The sequence below is a fragment of the Canis lupus genome, chromosome 13, assembly GCF_048164855.1.
Source record: "Canis lupus baileyi chromosome 13, mCanLup2.hap1, whole genome shotgun sequence".
Lineage (NCBI taxonomy): Eukaryota > Metazoa > Chordata > Mammalia > Carnivora > Canidae > Canis > Canis lupus.
Window position 1 is genome coordinate 4,695,008 of NC_132850.1, and position 15,954 is coordinate 4,710,961.

Consider the following 15,954-nt stretch of genomic DNA (forward strand, 5'->3'; position numbering starts at 1 on the left):
GGCTCAGTCTGCCTTTTATCCAACGGGCGCATTCCCATGCTGCTTACAAGCCTCTTAAGGATGTTGCAGCTTAGCCACCGAAAGTGCCCAAGGCAGAGTCTGCTGCAGGGGCGAGTGTGGATTGGAGGGACAAGATTAGAGCCAGCGCCCACAGCGGAGGCAGGTACAATGGGGCGTGGGGGGGGGGGGGGACAATGATCCGTTTTGGTGACAGGGTGGAGGGCAGAGGAGAAAGCGGCTGAGGAGGCTGCATCCCCAGGGCTTGGTGACTGCGGACAGAGGCAGGGGCAGAGTCAAGGGGGCATCCCCGTGTCAGGCTCGTTCAGGGTCTCAATCTCAGGTCCTCTTCACTGTCCTCTGGGCATCCCTCGGCGCTCCCCGTGGAGTCCACACCACATCATCGGGGGCCTCAGGTCTAGCCTGTAACCCTCCGGTTGTGTATGGTGCAACACTGGGCTCCCAGCTAGACTGTCAGCAGCCCAGTGCAGGGCTCATACTTAGAACAGAAATCATTTATTTCAATATAGGGTTAGCGGAGACAGTGGTATTCTTTAAATAATGGATCTTGGGGCACCTGGGTGGCTCAGTGGTTGAGCATCTGCCTTTGGCTCAGGTCGTGATCCCCCGGGGTCCTGGGATGGAGTTCTGTAAAGGGCTCCCTGCAGGGAGCCTGCTTCTCCCTCCGCCTAGGTCTCTGCTTCTCTCTCTCATGAATAAATACATAAAACTTTTTAAAAATAATAATGGGCCTCACATTCCCATAAACCTAAACATCAGGTTTGAGCCATTCCGAAGGGTGTTACTCCACAACTCAGTTCAATAGCAACCACCATGGGCTGCTTCTTCATGCTCCACCAGAGATGAAGCTGACCAGTCCCTGTCCCCCAGTGGATCAACACCCCCAAATAAGGGTAATAGCCAGGTGAACATAGTCTCTACAGAAGGCGGAACCAAGGCTGTGTTCCAAGACCCCAGGCCTGCAAACTGCCTGGAAGGGCAGAGAACAAGGAGCTGGGATATGGGGGTGGGGACATGAGTGGAATCTTCAGGAACTGAGGTGGTTTCTTGGAGAATGTAGTATCAAACAAGGGCTTTCCCCAGCTGCGCCCGTCGTGGTGTGACTTTGGGCTGTTTCTGAACCTCTCAGACTGTTTCTCATCTGTGAATGGGGTCACGATGGTGGGGCTGGATAGAGAGCATTTAGCAGTCACTGGCCTACGGCAAGCAGTCAGTAAATGTTAGCTGTTGTTACTGTATCATTCAAAACCCCAGGGACTCATGCATCTCTACCCAGCAAACACCAAATTAGTATCACACGTTTAGCACTAGTATCCCAGAAGTGTAATTTTAAGCTTTTTTTTTCTGTCATCCCTATATTCTCTATATGGCCTTACATGTAGGTATTTGTTGAATGGAAAATAAACTTTGTGAAGATTCCACTAGCTGAGCTTTGTTGCAAATGGAAAACCTGAATTACTTGGTTTAAAAAAAAGTGATCACAGTCCAGAATCTGAAAGGATGGAGGAGGTCAAGCAGTTTGAAGTATGCTTCTGCTGCCAGGAAGCCTAGAGAAGCAAATTTGGGTGAAAACACTATCCTGCACAGTTCTGGCAGTTTGAAGTTATCTAATCCCAGGAGGACTAGAGTAAGCACTTTCTTCAGAGTCAGTACATCAAGCTGCATTTCTTTTAATCTGGATAGTCAGGTTCCAATAGCTTTGGCAAACATGTATCCATCTCACTCAATCCTGATGAGCTGAGGAGTATGGCCTAATGATCAGAAACACAGGTGGCCAGAGTTTGAACCCCTCTTACCTACACCTCAGGTTCTCTTGTTACTCCTAGCCTAATTCCTGCTGTTAGAGTTACTTAGTATTTGGCTGTTCTAATTACTATAAAGCCGACTAGGGTCTGGAGGAAACAGAAATGCCAGACTTCAATAGGGAATCAGTGATTTGCTTTAAGGTCCATTTTTGCCATTTATTAATTCTGTGATCTCAGGCAAATAACCCTCTCTCCCACTTTCCCATTGCTGTGTCTCCATCTGCAAAGAAGAGCCAGATTTGATGACCAACTTTTGCTTTCACTTTTGAAATTCTGTCATTTAACCAGCCTACTGTGGGAAATTGGCCCCATTCTCTGAAACCTGGGATCTTTGTGGTTTCTAGTACAGAAATCTTATATATTGCTATTTGTGTAATCACCTAAGTGAAGCAGATACCCTACAGATTTACATTAACAATAGCCTGATTATTTTTGTTGCTTTGTTAAAATTAAAAAGGATGAAACGAGAAAAAAAAATCTAGTGAGCTCCATAATTTATCCACCAAGATATTTTGATTTGAATAATGCATTTAAGTACCCAAAACACAATCATACCCAGGGTAATATGTTATATATAAGGTAATAGTTGAGAAGAAAATCAGGAAATACGAATTTGTTACTGCAAGCAATTTTAATACAAAAGTGTGTCTTTTTTTAAACAGTTCATTGGTAGAGCTTCAGTTTCTGCCTCAATTAAAACCAATTGAGATAATCACACAGCAACATGGTCGGAGCTGAAGAACAGCAGCTAAAAAACAGGAGCCCCAGATAGCCCCTCTTCATGGTCACTTGGTCAGTTGACTTTATTACTCACAAAAAAAGACGGAAGCAAACGGGACTTGTTAACAGGTGTGCTGGTGAACTCCTTTAAAGGACGAGCAAGTGTTTATGTCCATATTTTCAGAATAGGCTTGTGGAATTCATTCCTCAGTTTGTGGGAAGTTGATCGACCATTTAAATAAATAGCAAAAATGCAGATAAACAAATCTGTAATTCACAGTGCCACCAAGGAGTCTCCCCTTGCCAAGGGCCTGGGTCCTGGTGAGCACAGGAGTTATTGGTGGCAGGGCTGGATAGGAAGTTACAAACCAGGACTCTTAAAAACCCCAATGTTCTGAAGTCTTCTCAACAGTCATTTACCCCTGAATTCTAGCAGCTATTTGTCCTTTAAACACCCAGTACTGAGACAGTATTTAAAGTATTGCAATGAACTCCTTTTGCTGATCATGTGCAAACATTACCTAGAGGAGGTTCCCTCTCTTCAGCTAAAATCACACAGCATTAAAAACATTGGAAAAAGCAATTAGAAGTGCCCTCCCCTCAGTTCTTGCTAGTTGAGGTGTCTGTGATTTACAAAAAAAGAGTTCCTTAAACACTGCAGGATTCTTATTATTTTTTTTAATATAATTTATCTTGCTGAGACAGCAAGTCGAGTTTATAAAGAAGATGCATTTAGGAATAATCCTAAAAGATAAAGCAGGTTTACAACCCTGCACCGCGCAGAAACCCTATTTAGAGGCTTTTTTTTTTTTTTAATACACATTCTCATCTTGACCTTCTCACTTGTTTTTTTTTTTTTTTTTTTTTTTCAAATATTTCATTTCTGGGCCCCATCCATTACAGGGTTACCAGGAGGCAAATTTTATCTACATAAATATTCACATGAAAATAGTAACTTACAAAAAGAAAAAAAAAATAAGGCAGCTTCATAACACAATTATTCTTTTACACTTTTAACAATATAACTTCTCCTGTTCAGAATAAATATACACCCAATGTACGGAGCAGGCTTCAAAGTGGATAGAGGCTTGGGGGTGCTTGTACAGTGTTATCGCTTGGGACCCGGAGTCCTGGGGGAGGCAGTGGTGGTCTTCTTAGACATGGTCGGGATTTTGGAAGGCTTGTTTAGCCCTCTCCTGGAGTTGCCCTGGCCCCCTGCGGCACTGCTCTCCGAAGTGTCTGAACAAGCAGACTGTGTCTCTAAAAGGTCAAAGTCAGAGGCATCGCTTCCTCGCCGGCTACTGGCCCGACTCCCGGCCCGACTACCGGCCCGACTCCCAGGGCGACTGGCTGACTTTTTAGGGTCTGGAATTCGAGAATAAAGCAGCAGACTTAATAGAGACAACATGGCGGGGCAGCAAGAACAAGTGACCAGAGGTCAGGGCTCTGATTCTAATACCACCCGATATGCTGTGTGACCCTGGGCAAATCAGAGCCTTTCTGGACCACTTGTATCTCATCTACACAGCAGTGGCTTGAAACCTTTCCTGCCTCTGTGAGAAGCTTGCCTCCTGAGGATTAGAAACTTCGCTCAGCAGCTCAGTGACCTCTTGTGCCCACAGAATGGTGCCAAGCAGGGCTGCTCAGACACCTGGGCACAGAGAGAGCCTGCTAGAGGGAGTAGGGGTCGAGGACAGGCAAAAAGAGTGCCAGAAAGGAGGCCAATTCCTAGGCTCCCATGAGGAACATCAACGGGTGAACAGATGTGATCTTCCCCTGACTTTCTCAGCTTGCCAGCAGCTATGATAAATAGAGTGTGTTGCAAAAATTACTAGCAAACTGCCAGTCCCAACATTGAGGAAGGCCCACTTCAGGAAGCCACTCCTCCCTTTTACATTCTCTCAAATGTGATCATTTCTGATCAAGAACAGGGGGCCTGGCTTTCGCCGTGGAAGTATCTACTCTTAGAAGTCATGGCTGCAGTTAGTAGCTATAGCAGCAGGAGGGAAAGAAAGAACAGCAGAAAGTCTATGGGCCTCTCTGGACATCACACCTATGTGCTGCTCTCATTATTTGCTCTGTGAAGAGCAGGGAAGCATTGCCCAGAGGCTGTAGTTTCCCAATTCTCAGCCTGGCCAAGCCCCCTCCTCTTCACCCCAACGCGCATGCACATGCGACAGGGGCAGGTACTTACCTGCCCGATTCGTTTTGGCACCTGTGGAGGCTGGGGAAGAGCTATTGCTAGTATCACCAGCAAGGGATGTTCGACTAGAGTGAAAAGTTGGTGTTGGTCGTTTCAATTTGCTGCCTGTTGATGGAATAACCTTAAAAAAAAAAAAAAAGTTTAAAAAGGTCATATTTACTAGGTATAATTTTTGAAATTCAATTTTAAAAGGTCTACTTAAGCCTCCTTATATCTAATCGATTGAAAAGCAAATTAAAAGTCCAGGAAAACAAAGATGTATTTTGAAAGTGTCCTAGGTCACGTATTTTAATAATTTTACCCCTTAAGAGGCTTATGTTCCAATTTAAAATTTCACAATGTCTTCTAAACTTCTAACTAGAAATTTACTGACAAATTCTATGTTACTGACAAATCTACAAGAAATGGAAAAAAAAATCCAAATAATTCCAAGTGTCAAAGTGATGAGGTTAAAAATTTGAAAGATGGGTTTCTAGCCCTAAATATTTAGTATGGAGATGCAAAGATCACTCCAACCTCTCTTACGAGATGCATGTAGGAACTTCAGTCAAGCCAAGATTTTTCTGTCTGTTTTCCTCCCTGGAAAAAATGCAGATAACCACACTCCCTCTGTTCAGCCCACCGTGAATCCTGGCCGCCTCCTCCCTGTTCCCCCCATCCTGTATCTTATCTGCACAGCCCACTCCCTTCTTTCCTTCAGGCCACGTCGCTGGAGTGGCCTATCAGAGAGGTCCTGCCTTAGTACTCAAGTACTACCTCATCTTCTCCCCTGCTTCAGGTTTTGGCACAGCGAGTGTCAGCACCCGACAGAGGCCAGCTACCCTCGTTCTGAGGTCTTGCCTGCTCAAGTGTAAGCTCTGTAAGAACAGGGACTTTGTTTTGTTCGCTGTCCCATCCTCAGCACCTAAGGGAGTGTCTGGCACAGAGGAGGGGCTCAATAAAAACTTGCTGAATGAATAAATCCTGTGTAGAAGCACTTCCTAATGGAAAAATTATTTCCGAATGGAAGGAGATACATGTTATTACTGCTACCGGGAGGAGCAACATTTCCCTTTTGAGTGTATTTTATTTTTAAATAGTAGCAGACTTAATTTGGAGAAAGAATATTTTAAGTCTGTTCTAAATACCCATATCCCAAGATGCTGTTCTAATCTTTTTTTGATATCAACTGTGTAAACTGTTTTCCAGGACCTTTAAGATGTTCATACAAATGCAAAGAGTAAAGCAACCTATTTCACTGTGTTTCCTGTACTTCTTTAATTTAGAAAGGAAAAGCAGAAGCGGCAGAAAGTGATTAACATTCACGCACAAAGCCTCCTGGCCCACACCGGAGGAAGAGCACCAGTTTCAGAAGCTACCGCTTGTGAGTGCTGCCACCGGGAGGACCACAGCCCCGAGACTCTGGGCCGGGAGTCCATGTCAGGGCGCAGCCTGTGCAACACCCACAGGTAAGGAAAGATGAAACCTCGAAATGAACAAAACAAAAGATAAAACAAAAAGGCTGGTCTATTAGAATCCTGTGGGTGTTTTGTACTTCATAATTAAAGCATTTAAAATTTTGGAACTTTTGAGACTTTCATGAAACTGGAGCCATTAAAGAAGAAGAAGAGCAAGATAAGCAGGTTGAATATTGGGGTTTTGGTGGAAGTGGGTCCCCAGATCATGTTCTAAACCAGACAGATTTCTGAACTGGAGGTTTAGCTTGGAGCGGATGAATCCCAAAGCAGCAGCCCAGTCACACGCATTGGCTTCCTACATTTCCCGATTTCTCGGGCTGAAGCTTTGCATGATTGAAGGCAATGCTATCTTTTGAGGCACAAGAATCAGTATGTCCCAGCTGGAGCTAGAATGCATATTTTCAGACAAGCCACTGGCCCATGTTTTGTGTCTGAAATGCTGCTCTTCCAAAAATGTTATGGGCATCTTAATGGCTGCACTCCAACATGCTTAACTGCCAGGGAGTGTATCTGGATCAAGGCTTCAGACACCTGAGTGACTAGGCCAAGAAATTCAGAAGTTAAAATCGGAGCCTCAGAGCAGTGTCCACTGATACTGGGCTTGGCTGAAGTAGGCAGCACCCATGCCTCAGACCAATCTGGCGATACCAACCACCCTGGGGATGTGGCTCAGGGCAGGGGACGCCAGCCACTCTTCTGTTCTAAGCAAAGATAGAACACTGCTGAACATGCACCACAGTTGAATTTCAAGTGTTCATAACTCGTCTGTGTATCTCATGTTTGGAGACTCCAAGAGGCCTGAATTTTAGTAATATCCATAAACAACAGATCACCAGGAATGACCACTGTTTATCACCCTGGAAAACATATCGTTTTAAAGACTGTCAGCAAGTTGTTAAACAATCCGGTTTTAGGCATCTCTTATTCATCTCCAATTTTGGTGAGCCCGAGTTAGAAACCCCTGAAAAACACTTGGCTAGACGAATCAGCTGTGAGAGCAAGCATCAGAGATGGAAAAAGAGCATGGACTCGTGTCAGGAAGAGTAGCTGATCAAGGTCCGGGCATTAGCGAGGGCCTCGTCTTGACTGTGCCCTTAGTCAGCAAAACCATACTCTACCTCGGGGCTGGGCAGCTGGAAGTCAGGATAATGGCTGTCCCTGACAGGGGTGCCCGCTTTACTGTTTACCAACCAGGGTTTGTCATAACAGCGAGAGGACTGAAGTGGAGTCTGCGAAACGGAAATCCAAAGGGAAGGATGGGAACAATTGAAAATGGAACAGAAAGGAAGCAAACTGGGAACACGAAAAAATAAATAGAAGACACTGAATTTTAAAGAAACAGAAAACAAAACAAAACGTGCATCAGTTCAACAGGATACAAGGGACCAGGCAGAAAGGCAACAGCATTCCTCATAAGTAACTCATCAAAACCAACAAAGTGTATCCGTTAGCTTCAGCTGCACAGATAACGCCTGGATTTCCAAAATTAGTAACTCTGGATGTGAAATAGTGGAAAAAAAGGGTTTCTGACTTAACGACCTGAGTTCATATTTTAATAAATGTCTTAAAGGTCCTGTTTTCTAATGGGGCCTAGAAAGGCTGGTCTAAGTAAAGCTTGGTCTGTAGGTCCTCACGTTCCTCTCCTCGCTGGAGGTGTTCAGAGGCTATGCTCAACAACAACCATCTGAAAATACAGGAATGAGGAAGAAGGCCACGAAGAGAGGTCGGTGCGTACCTTGGTTCCACTGGCTGGGGTGGCTGGAGACGACGGCATGGACGTACAGCTGTGGTTGCTCTGACTAGCACTGGAGCTGGAGCGGGTAGGGGAAGCAGCCCGGGAAGATGGTTTGGACCTTCGACCCCGCGATCGGAAAGGAGTCATTCCCTGGGATGCTCCCTCAGGTAGGATGAATTTCTCTCTAAGTTCGATATTGGTTCTACCTCGTGCTAAACAAGAACAAACACACAACATGCAATGTCAGTTAATCTTTAAAAAAAAAACAAAAAAAAAAGCGTATCTTCGATGGTCACACAGCTGCTTGACCCCATGATAACAGCTGGATAGGTTTAGTGCCATCTGTGGATTCTGTTGAAGTCGAGGTAAATTCATGATGTCAGTCTGTCATGACTCTTACCCATGGCTGACAAGGAACTCATCGGCCCCTTGGTTTGCCATGATAAAGAACTTTATATACAGAATGCCCTCCCACCATCCACTGGGGTAAGCACACCGTAACCAGTCACAGAAAGCCGATGCAGCAGTGCACAAACTTCTCACCGTAAATCAAAACCCCTCTTTTCTCTCTCATAGTACATGTGTACTTTTTGCTCAGGTTTTGCAGGATACATGGTAACTAATTAGTGGAGAAAAACAGATCACCAAAATCAACATTATCCAGACTCTTCTTTCTATTTGAGTTCAGTTCACAATAATCCTAAGGGAAGGGGTCCAGGAGCTCAGTATAGTCAAAAGATCAGAATAAAATCATTGAGAAGTAAACATGTGGGAGGAGAGAGAGAAAGATCAAGACCATGCACAAACCTTGCCAGTGAGAAACGGTTAAGTCAAAAACTGAAAGCAACAAGACGCTGAAGGGACAATGGAAAGTGGGAGGAATGTTGGGGTGGAAGCAATCTGGAAACTGCTCTGAAGGCAATAGGTGTTGTCCCATGGCTTTCTGGAGCTGGGAGACCAGAACTTAAAATCTGGATTTGGTCAGAAGATTCTAAGGATGGCCAGCATAAATGTTATATGTGAAAGACACTACAAATTTAAAAGAAACCATTCCTCTGGAATATGTCCTTAGATTACCTCTCACCAAAAGGTGTTCTTCTGCAATAAGTTCCTACCTCCTCATCCATCCTACATTGTTTACTTTTTAGACCATGCTAGATAGACCTGAACATGCAGGATTGCTGGTGAAACTTGGGAAAAGGGAATCATTATATACAAAATGTTTGTCATCCTTTTCTATGTAAGATTTTTCTTGCTCTGGCGAAGAACCACGACTTCAGCAGGTCTGGGGTTTCTGTGCCTACCCCCGCTTCTGCCCAACCCTGCATGTCCTCAAGGGAGCTAGCTGAGTACTCTTGGTAGACTCAGATTTTAAATCAGGTTGCACAGGTGTCCGTCCACGCAGTGTTGTTCCAAATTCCTAAATCAAATTCTTCTCAGTATACTATGCTGACATAACATACCCAAGGATCAGGTTAAAAGGGCTGATGTGGATATCACAACCTGAGTGACAATCCAGGCTCAGCTACCAACCAGGTCTTCCTGCTCCGGGCCTCAGTTTCCTCAGGCTGATCCCAAATGATATAGTCTGTGAACGCTAAGCTGTTTCCTTCCTCCTCAGGCCCCAACAGAGTGCACCCCTCAAGGCTCATTCCTTGGCCCTGGATTCTCTACTCATCCAGTTTCTGGACGTCAGTGCTTTCTTCTGTGTCTACACTAATGATACTCCAAGAGAATTTCCTTCAGCCCTAACACAGGTACTTTCAGTAATACTTTCCGTCACTAGTAACTGTGGATTCAGGACTTACGTGTTGTGTTTGCTAACGTGTCCAGGCTAACAGTGGGCACACAGGAAAAGCGCTAAGTTAACAGTGATGAATGGAAATCATGGCTCAGCTGAGAACTGCCTGTGACCCTGAGCCATACAAAACTTCAGACATGTGGTTTAAACCTAGTAAACATTTAACAGTTTACCTCTGCACCAACTCTCCCAAACAACAACAGAGTGATACAAGAGGAAGACTCTGAAATGCCATCTCAGATGAGGGCCACGGCATTTAAAATGACATACTGACATCACGTTCCCCATGTACTGCACCATTTATAGTGTGATCACGTGCAGTAGGGCACCTGTCAGTCACAGACAAAGGAACTAAAGCACTCACAGAGGCGGAGGTTGAGGTCGAGGAGAACCAAGGACGGGCTGGGACTGGAAGTGACAGCTCCCACCTGGGCTCTCTATCCCAGCCCCAGCTCTTCTTAGTCTCACCTACACCACCAGTTCTCTGCCCATTCCCCACCCTACTCAGGCTCCCATCCCCACTACACTACCTAAATCACTCTGGCAAGTTCTTACTGGTAACTTTGAACTGTACAAAGGTTGAAATATATGGAAAAGTACAAAGAGTAAAAATTCCTTAATCTGACAACCTAAGGGACATACGATGCTGTGACAAACTACTTGTAAAAGGTTTTTATGCAGGGGATCCCTGGGTGGCTCAGCGGTTTAGCACCTGCCTTTGGCCCAGGGCGCGATCCTGGAGTCCTGGGATCGAGTCCCACATCGGGCTCCTGGCATGGAGCCTGCTTCTCCCTCCTCCTGTGTCTCTGCCTCTCAATCTCTCTCTCTCTGTGTCTATCATAAATAAATAAATAAATAAATCTTAAAAAAAAAAAAAGGTTTTTATGCATATCAGCGATGATTTCCTTAAAATAAATTTCTGTAAGTGGATTTTCTGGGAAAAAAGGATGCACACAAGATGTCTGATATTTATCAACTGATCCCCCAAATTTTATACCAATGAACAGTGTCCAAAATAACGTAGTATACTGAATTTACTTCACTTTTGCTAATGCTCTCTGTATTATTAAGAGTATGTGTGCACATACTTATATGTACAGGTAAAAATCTAGTGATTTGACAAGTAAATATACCTCTCTGCTGCTGTAATTTGCACATGGGGGCATAACTGTTCTCTTCTTGAAACACTCTCTTCCCTGGACTCCCAGGACACCTGGTTTCCTGCTTCTCCTCCTTCCTGCCCATTCTTAGACATTGATGTTCCTCTGTCTGCAGTCCTGTTCTTTTAGACTTTGAACCATGTGGTGATAAGTTCACCCATCTGACTTCATTGCTGTCATACAGTCATGCCTGATTCCAAATGTATCCCCCCTGTAGACCCGTGCCTACATGTCAGAATCTTATAACCAACGACTGATTAGACATGATCAGAGCCAGAAACTGGGAAATCAACACAGGTCCCTTCCTCCCGATAACAGGAGTTCTAGAGTTAGAGTTTTTTCTACCGATTGTATCTTCTAAAGCTTCTCGAACCCTCAGTGTATTTCTACACCTCCTGTACCCCCTTACCCTTATGTGATTCATGGAGCATCTCCTCCACCCTGGATGGCTGTAACAGGCTTCTAACTGGTCTCATTTCTCATCCCATCCCCAAAAATGGAATTTTTTTTAAAAGATTTTATTTATTTATTCATGAGAGACATAGAGAGGCAGAGACACAGGCAAAGGGAAAAGCAGGCTCCATGCAGGGAGCCCGATGTGGGACTTGATCCTGGGACTCCAGGATCATGCCCTGGGCCGAAGGCAGGTGCCAAACCGCTGAGCCACCCAGGGATCCCCCAAAATGGAATTTCTAAATAAAAACCTGAGAACTCTGAATGGCCCCAAATCCTGCCATCGTTTTCCACTTTTTATAGCAGTTTCCCAAACTAAGGTTTCTGAGGGGGTTCCTACATAAAGAGTTCTTTTTGTAGAAACACTTTCCCCTTTTGGGAGAGCCCCAATGCAATCAGCATTTTGTAAGCTCTGGGACATCCTACAGTAAAGAAACCTTAACCCAGTGTCTTTCAAAAGCATTTGGCCATGATTTTTTGAGAATCACATCTTAGAGGCCAGGCTCTGAAGGCAACCATTTCAGTTTTTCAACACCAGAGGCCACCATTTTCTAAGGGACTCAGGTTGGCCACAGTGATGTTGGCTGGAACAGGACACCTAGTTACAACTGAGTTCTAAGCCACTGTTTAATGGGCACAGAGTTTCTATTTTACAAGATGAAAAGAGCTCCGTGGATGTGTGATGGTAGCACAACCACTTAAATGAACACTTCCAAAATGGTTAAGATGGTAACTTTTATGTGTATTTTACCATAAGAAAAAAGAAAAAGAATCAGTTCTCAGCCAGATAGTCTTTCAAATCTTCATAAATGGAAGTTTTCTAGATCTTCACTTATTTGGGAAAACTAATTTGTCTAACGCTCAAAAACTACGCTCAGGTAAAGGTAGACCTATTCCTTAGGCATTATTTTCATCAACATCCAAAACATCATGATCTTCTTTGCCATGGATGGATTCATAAACTGAAATCTCCAATTTTGGCAGTGTCACGAACCTACTGAGTTGAATATTTTCACTTTACGCATGTGGCTAGAGCAATGTGCAGTTTGAGCTACCTCTCACCTTTTTAAATAGCCATGTGGAAGGAGGCAACAAATGATTGTGCATGTCAGATTATACTGTCATTGATTATGTTCTCTGTGGTCCAGAGAGCCAAGGAAATGCAATATAAACGAATACAGAATCTACCCCAAGTGGTGCTTCTAGAAGCCACATGAATCGTCTCAGAATCCTAGATAGCTTCAGGGAACCTTTCTTTTTGTGATGTTCACGCCCTCCCCAGTCACTTCTTAGCTCTGCCCCAGCCCTTAAAGGTTCAACTCCTAGCACAACTTACTTGATTAGAAATACTCATCCTGTCACTGGTAGAGGTATGATATCTAAGACTGCTGGGAAGTACTGGACTTTGCCATTAGGGCAATCAAGAGGATTGCTGAGTGCTAGGAGGGCACAGAGGCAAGCCTTACCTTGTTTGCTCCCAGGGCTGCCGGAAAGGCTACTATGTTCCATAGAAAATAGGTTACTAGATGGCCCTCCCAAACTTTCTGGGGGTTCCAGTTTTTAGCTTTTAACATAAGGACAAAGCAAGCAGTGTTCCCCTTGGCCATCAGCATAAAGTTACTGTAAATAGAGCAAGTACAGCAGGCAGCAAACAGGCATCCAGATTCCAAAATGTCACATGCAGTATCTCTTCTGTTTATTTGTTTAGTCCAATCATACAGGACAGAAAAAAATAAAACCTTACTAATAAATTTGCAAAGAAATAATGTTGTTTTACTGAGTTATGGTTAAAATCTTATCTATTGTTCCTGTTTCTGATGTAAAACAGTAGAAGAAGACTTATATCAAGGAAATTAGTTTGCAATACAGTAACTTCTAAAACTGATTAAACCCTTTCAAGTTTTGATCAGAACAGGTGCTTTTAAAATTTACTATTATAAACTAATGAAAATTACTCTTGTGTACTGGAGTAAATGCAGAATGACATTCAAAATAGAAGCTATTCATGAGCAGATCTGAATTCATATGCGAACCGCACCCTTTAGCTCTAAACACTTCAAAATAGGACTATAAATCACTTCCAAAGAAGTTATATAACTGTACTGTAAACATTTCTGCTAGGTTTATAAATATGCCTTACCAACTTAATTATGGTGGCTGAACCAGCAGTCCACACACAGAAAGGGGTGTGGCACATATGTCAGCCTCAGAGACACATGGCACCTTGATCAGGAGCACATACTTTAGAGCCACACTGTCTTGGATTGGAATCCTATCTCTGCTATTTATGAGTTGTCTGTCTCAGGTAGGTAGTTGAACTTTTCTATGCTTTATCTCCTATTCTGTAAAATGGAGGCAATGCCAGAATCTATACCTCGCAGAAGTGTAAATGTGTTCTTATTCATAAATTGCTTGTAACAGCCTGTGATGCCTAAAAAGCTATCTAAGTATTTGCTAAATACATAGAAACTCTGACGAATTCCACCAGTATGGTTCCAACAGAAGCGTTCTATGCTGTCACCTGTAATAGAAAAGCTATGGCCTGGCTATTTCAAAGCATTCATAAAGGCAGCAGATCCCACAGAGCCAAGAGGTGCTACAGGTGAAGAAGCAAAGCCATTCTCAACAGGCTGGGGTGTGGGTAAGGGGGACAAAGCTTAAAAGCCAACCTATGGGAGACTGACTGGAAATCGAAGAGCTGGAATCAGAGCGCTTTATTTTACTCCCAGGATGGTGAACTAGAATAAAAAAAAAAAAAGAAAGAAACACAAAGAAACAGACAGCAGGAAACGCAGAAACTGGTCAAGAAAGACAAACTGGCAGACAGTGGGGGAACCTCCTATGAACCCACATGCAGCTTGGCTAACAGGAAAAAGGAAAGGACGCAGTCGAAGAGGATTTAGCCACCAGAACTTGACCACCTTGCCTTGCAGCAGCCCTCACATACCTGTAGCTGTAGTTGCCAGTCTTCATATTCAATTCCCTCTCTTCTTCTGCCTTTGGGCTGGCATGCCTGCCCTTTTATGTTTAGCACCATCTTGCTTCGGTGATCAACTATCTTAGAAGCGTCTGGGCTCACTGCTAGATATTCTTTATCCCCTCTCCCAGCCAAGGGAGATCCCCCCCCACCGTCCTTCCCTGCATGGGACGGGCCCAACACCCTCCCCGAGTTTCTGACATAGGAGTTACAAGCAGAGGGACACTGTGTTCCTGGAGCACACTAACCAGGAACCTCAAAGGCTTCATTAGGCTCCTTTCCAGGCTATTGTTAACTGAACACCTTTCAACCTGAAACATTTGAAGACACCAATACATCCTAACTCTTGTTACTATATCCCTCTAAACCTGTCTCCCTCTACAGCATCAAGCTCTCCTGCTTTCTCTTCCTGGTCGACTCAGGGACCCCCAAGTTCTAATCTGTGCTGGCAGAGCACTATCTAGGCAGCTTAACACAATAAAACCCAAACGGAGCCACTACTGACACTTTGTGAAAGCATGAAAGGTCAGTGGCAAGGGCGCAATTCATGCTCAGGAAGGTTCCTTACCTCGGCAGGGGTCATTTTTCACTAAAAATTCATCCAGGGCCATCCATCCTCCACCAACTCGGACCATCACGGTGCTGCGCAGGATGCGGACCAGCCGCAGCTGCTGGGAGTCCCCGAACTGCGGGTCCAAGGGAGAGTGATGAGCAAGTGTGCCTTAAGGCAGGCCAAGGCCTTCTTCCCAGAGCAGACTGTATTCAGACAAGACAAATGACATCTGACAGTTTGGGAAGAATTTTAACTCCCCAACTTATACATTTTTTCAAAAAAGAATTTAAAATATGTAAAAGCTGGGATATTGAGGTAAAGACCAGTGTCAATAGTCTTTCCACTGGGACAAAATTAACTTTTGGTGGTCACGCCCCTGCCCCTGCACCAAAGTGGGGAGGGCAGAGGACAAATGTTAGCTCACCTTAATTCTTTTAAATATTCTGCCCAAATTAAAACCTAGTAGTACAATTGTTACATTAGCTTTCATAAAAGGTAGATGTGAACTTCTGAATACAGTGTGCTCAAAAGGTAAATGGAGAACAGCAAATACTATTTCAAGTCTTAAACCCTTGCAAGCATCATTATTATTAAAAGCTTAGAAGGAAATTTGATTTTCCACACAAGGTTTTCAGAAATAAGCCCTTGGTATTCTCTAATTGTGATGTCACCAAGCAGAAAAGTTTCTTCAGCTGAGCAAATGACTATGGCATTTAGACTAAAATTTAGTTGAAAAAATTAAAATTTAATCTACAATGCTGATTATAAATAGTATTCAACAATCATTTTGGGATATTAAGACAAGCATGACTTTCTGATATTTATTTTTTCCTTTTTCCTTAACATCCCTACTTCTCAGCCCTGTTCACATCTGGAGTTTCCTATTGCGTAAATTACCCTCCCTAAAATAAGGTCAAGAGGCAACAAAAGGGAATCATGTGGAGATCCCAGAATACAAAATCAAACATTTGGTTGGAAAAGTAGCATTCCTAAAATTATTTAATTCAAGGAGAATATTGCAGTTGGGGAGGAGTAAATGGACTTAGTAGTTCATTAAGATTTCTAAAGTTAT

The 15,954-nt window shown here is 43.8% G+C and overlaps 1 protein-coding gene across 25 annotated transcripts in view; it reads right to left on the reverse strand.

Moving 5' to 3' along the window:
* Positions 1-2,435: 2,435 nt before the first annotated feature.
* Positions 2,436-15,954, reverse strand: part of MACF1 (microtubule actin crosslinking factor 1) — a 341,210-nt gene continuing 327,691 nt past the window's right edge. For 11 of the 25 annotated variants that reach the window (XM_072771834.1, XM_072771848.1, XM_072771833.1 and 8 more), the window contains 6 exons: positions 14,898-15,015; positions 14,022-14,090; positions 7,939-8,150; positions 7,322-7,432; positions 4,738-4,867; positions 2,436-3,908 (listed from right to left, as the gene is read on the reverse strand). In XM_072771834.1, the coding sequence (XP_072627935.1) occupies positions 3,652-3,908; positions 4,738-4,867; positions 7,322-7,432; positions 7,939-8,150; positions 14,022-14,090; positions 14,898-15,015 (897 nt within the window). In that variant the 3' untranslated portion in view covers positions 2,436-3,651. The remainder of the gene's footprint in view (positions 3,909-4,737; positions 4,868-7,321; positions 7,433-7,938; positions 8,151-14,021; positions 14,091-14,897; positions 15,016-15,954) is intronic. The other 14 variants (XM_072771853.1, XM_072771844.1, XM_072771843.1 and 11 more) reach the window with 5 other exon arrangements.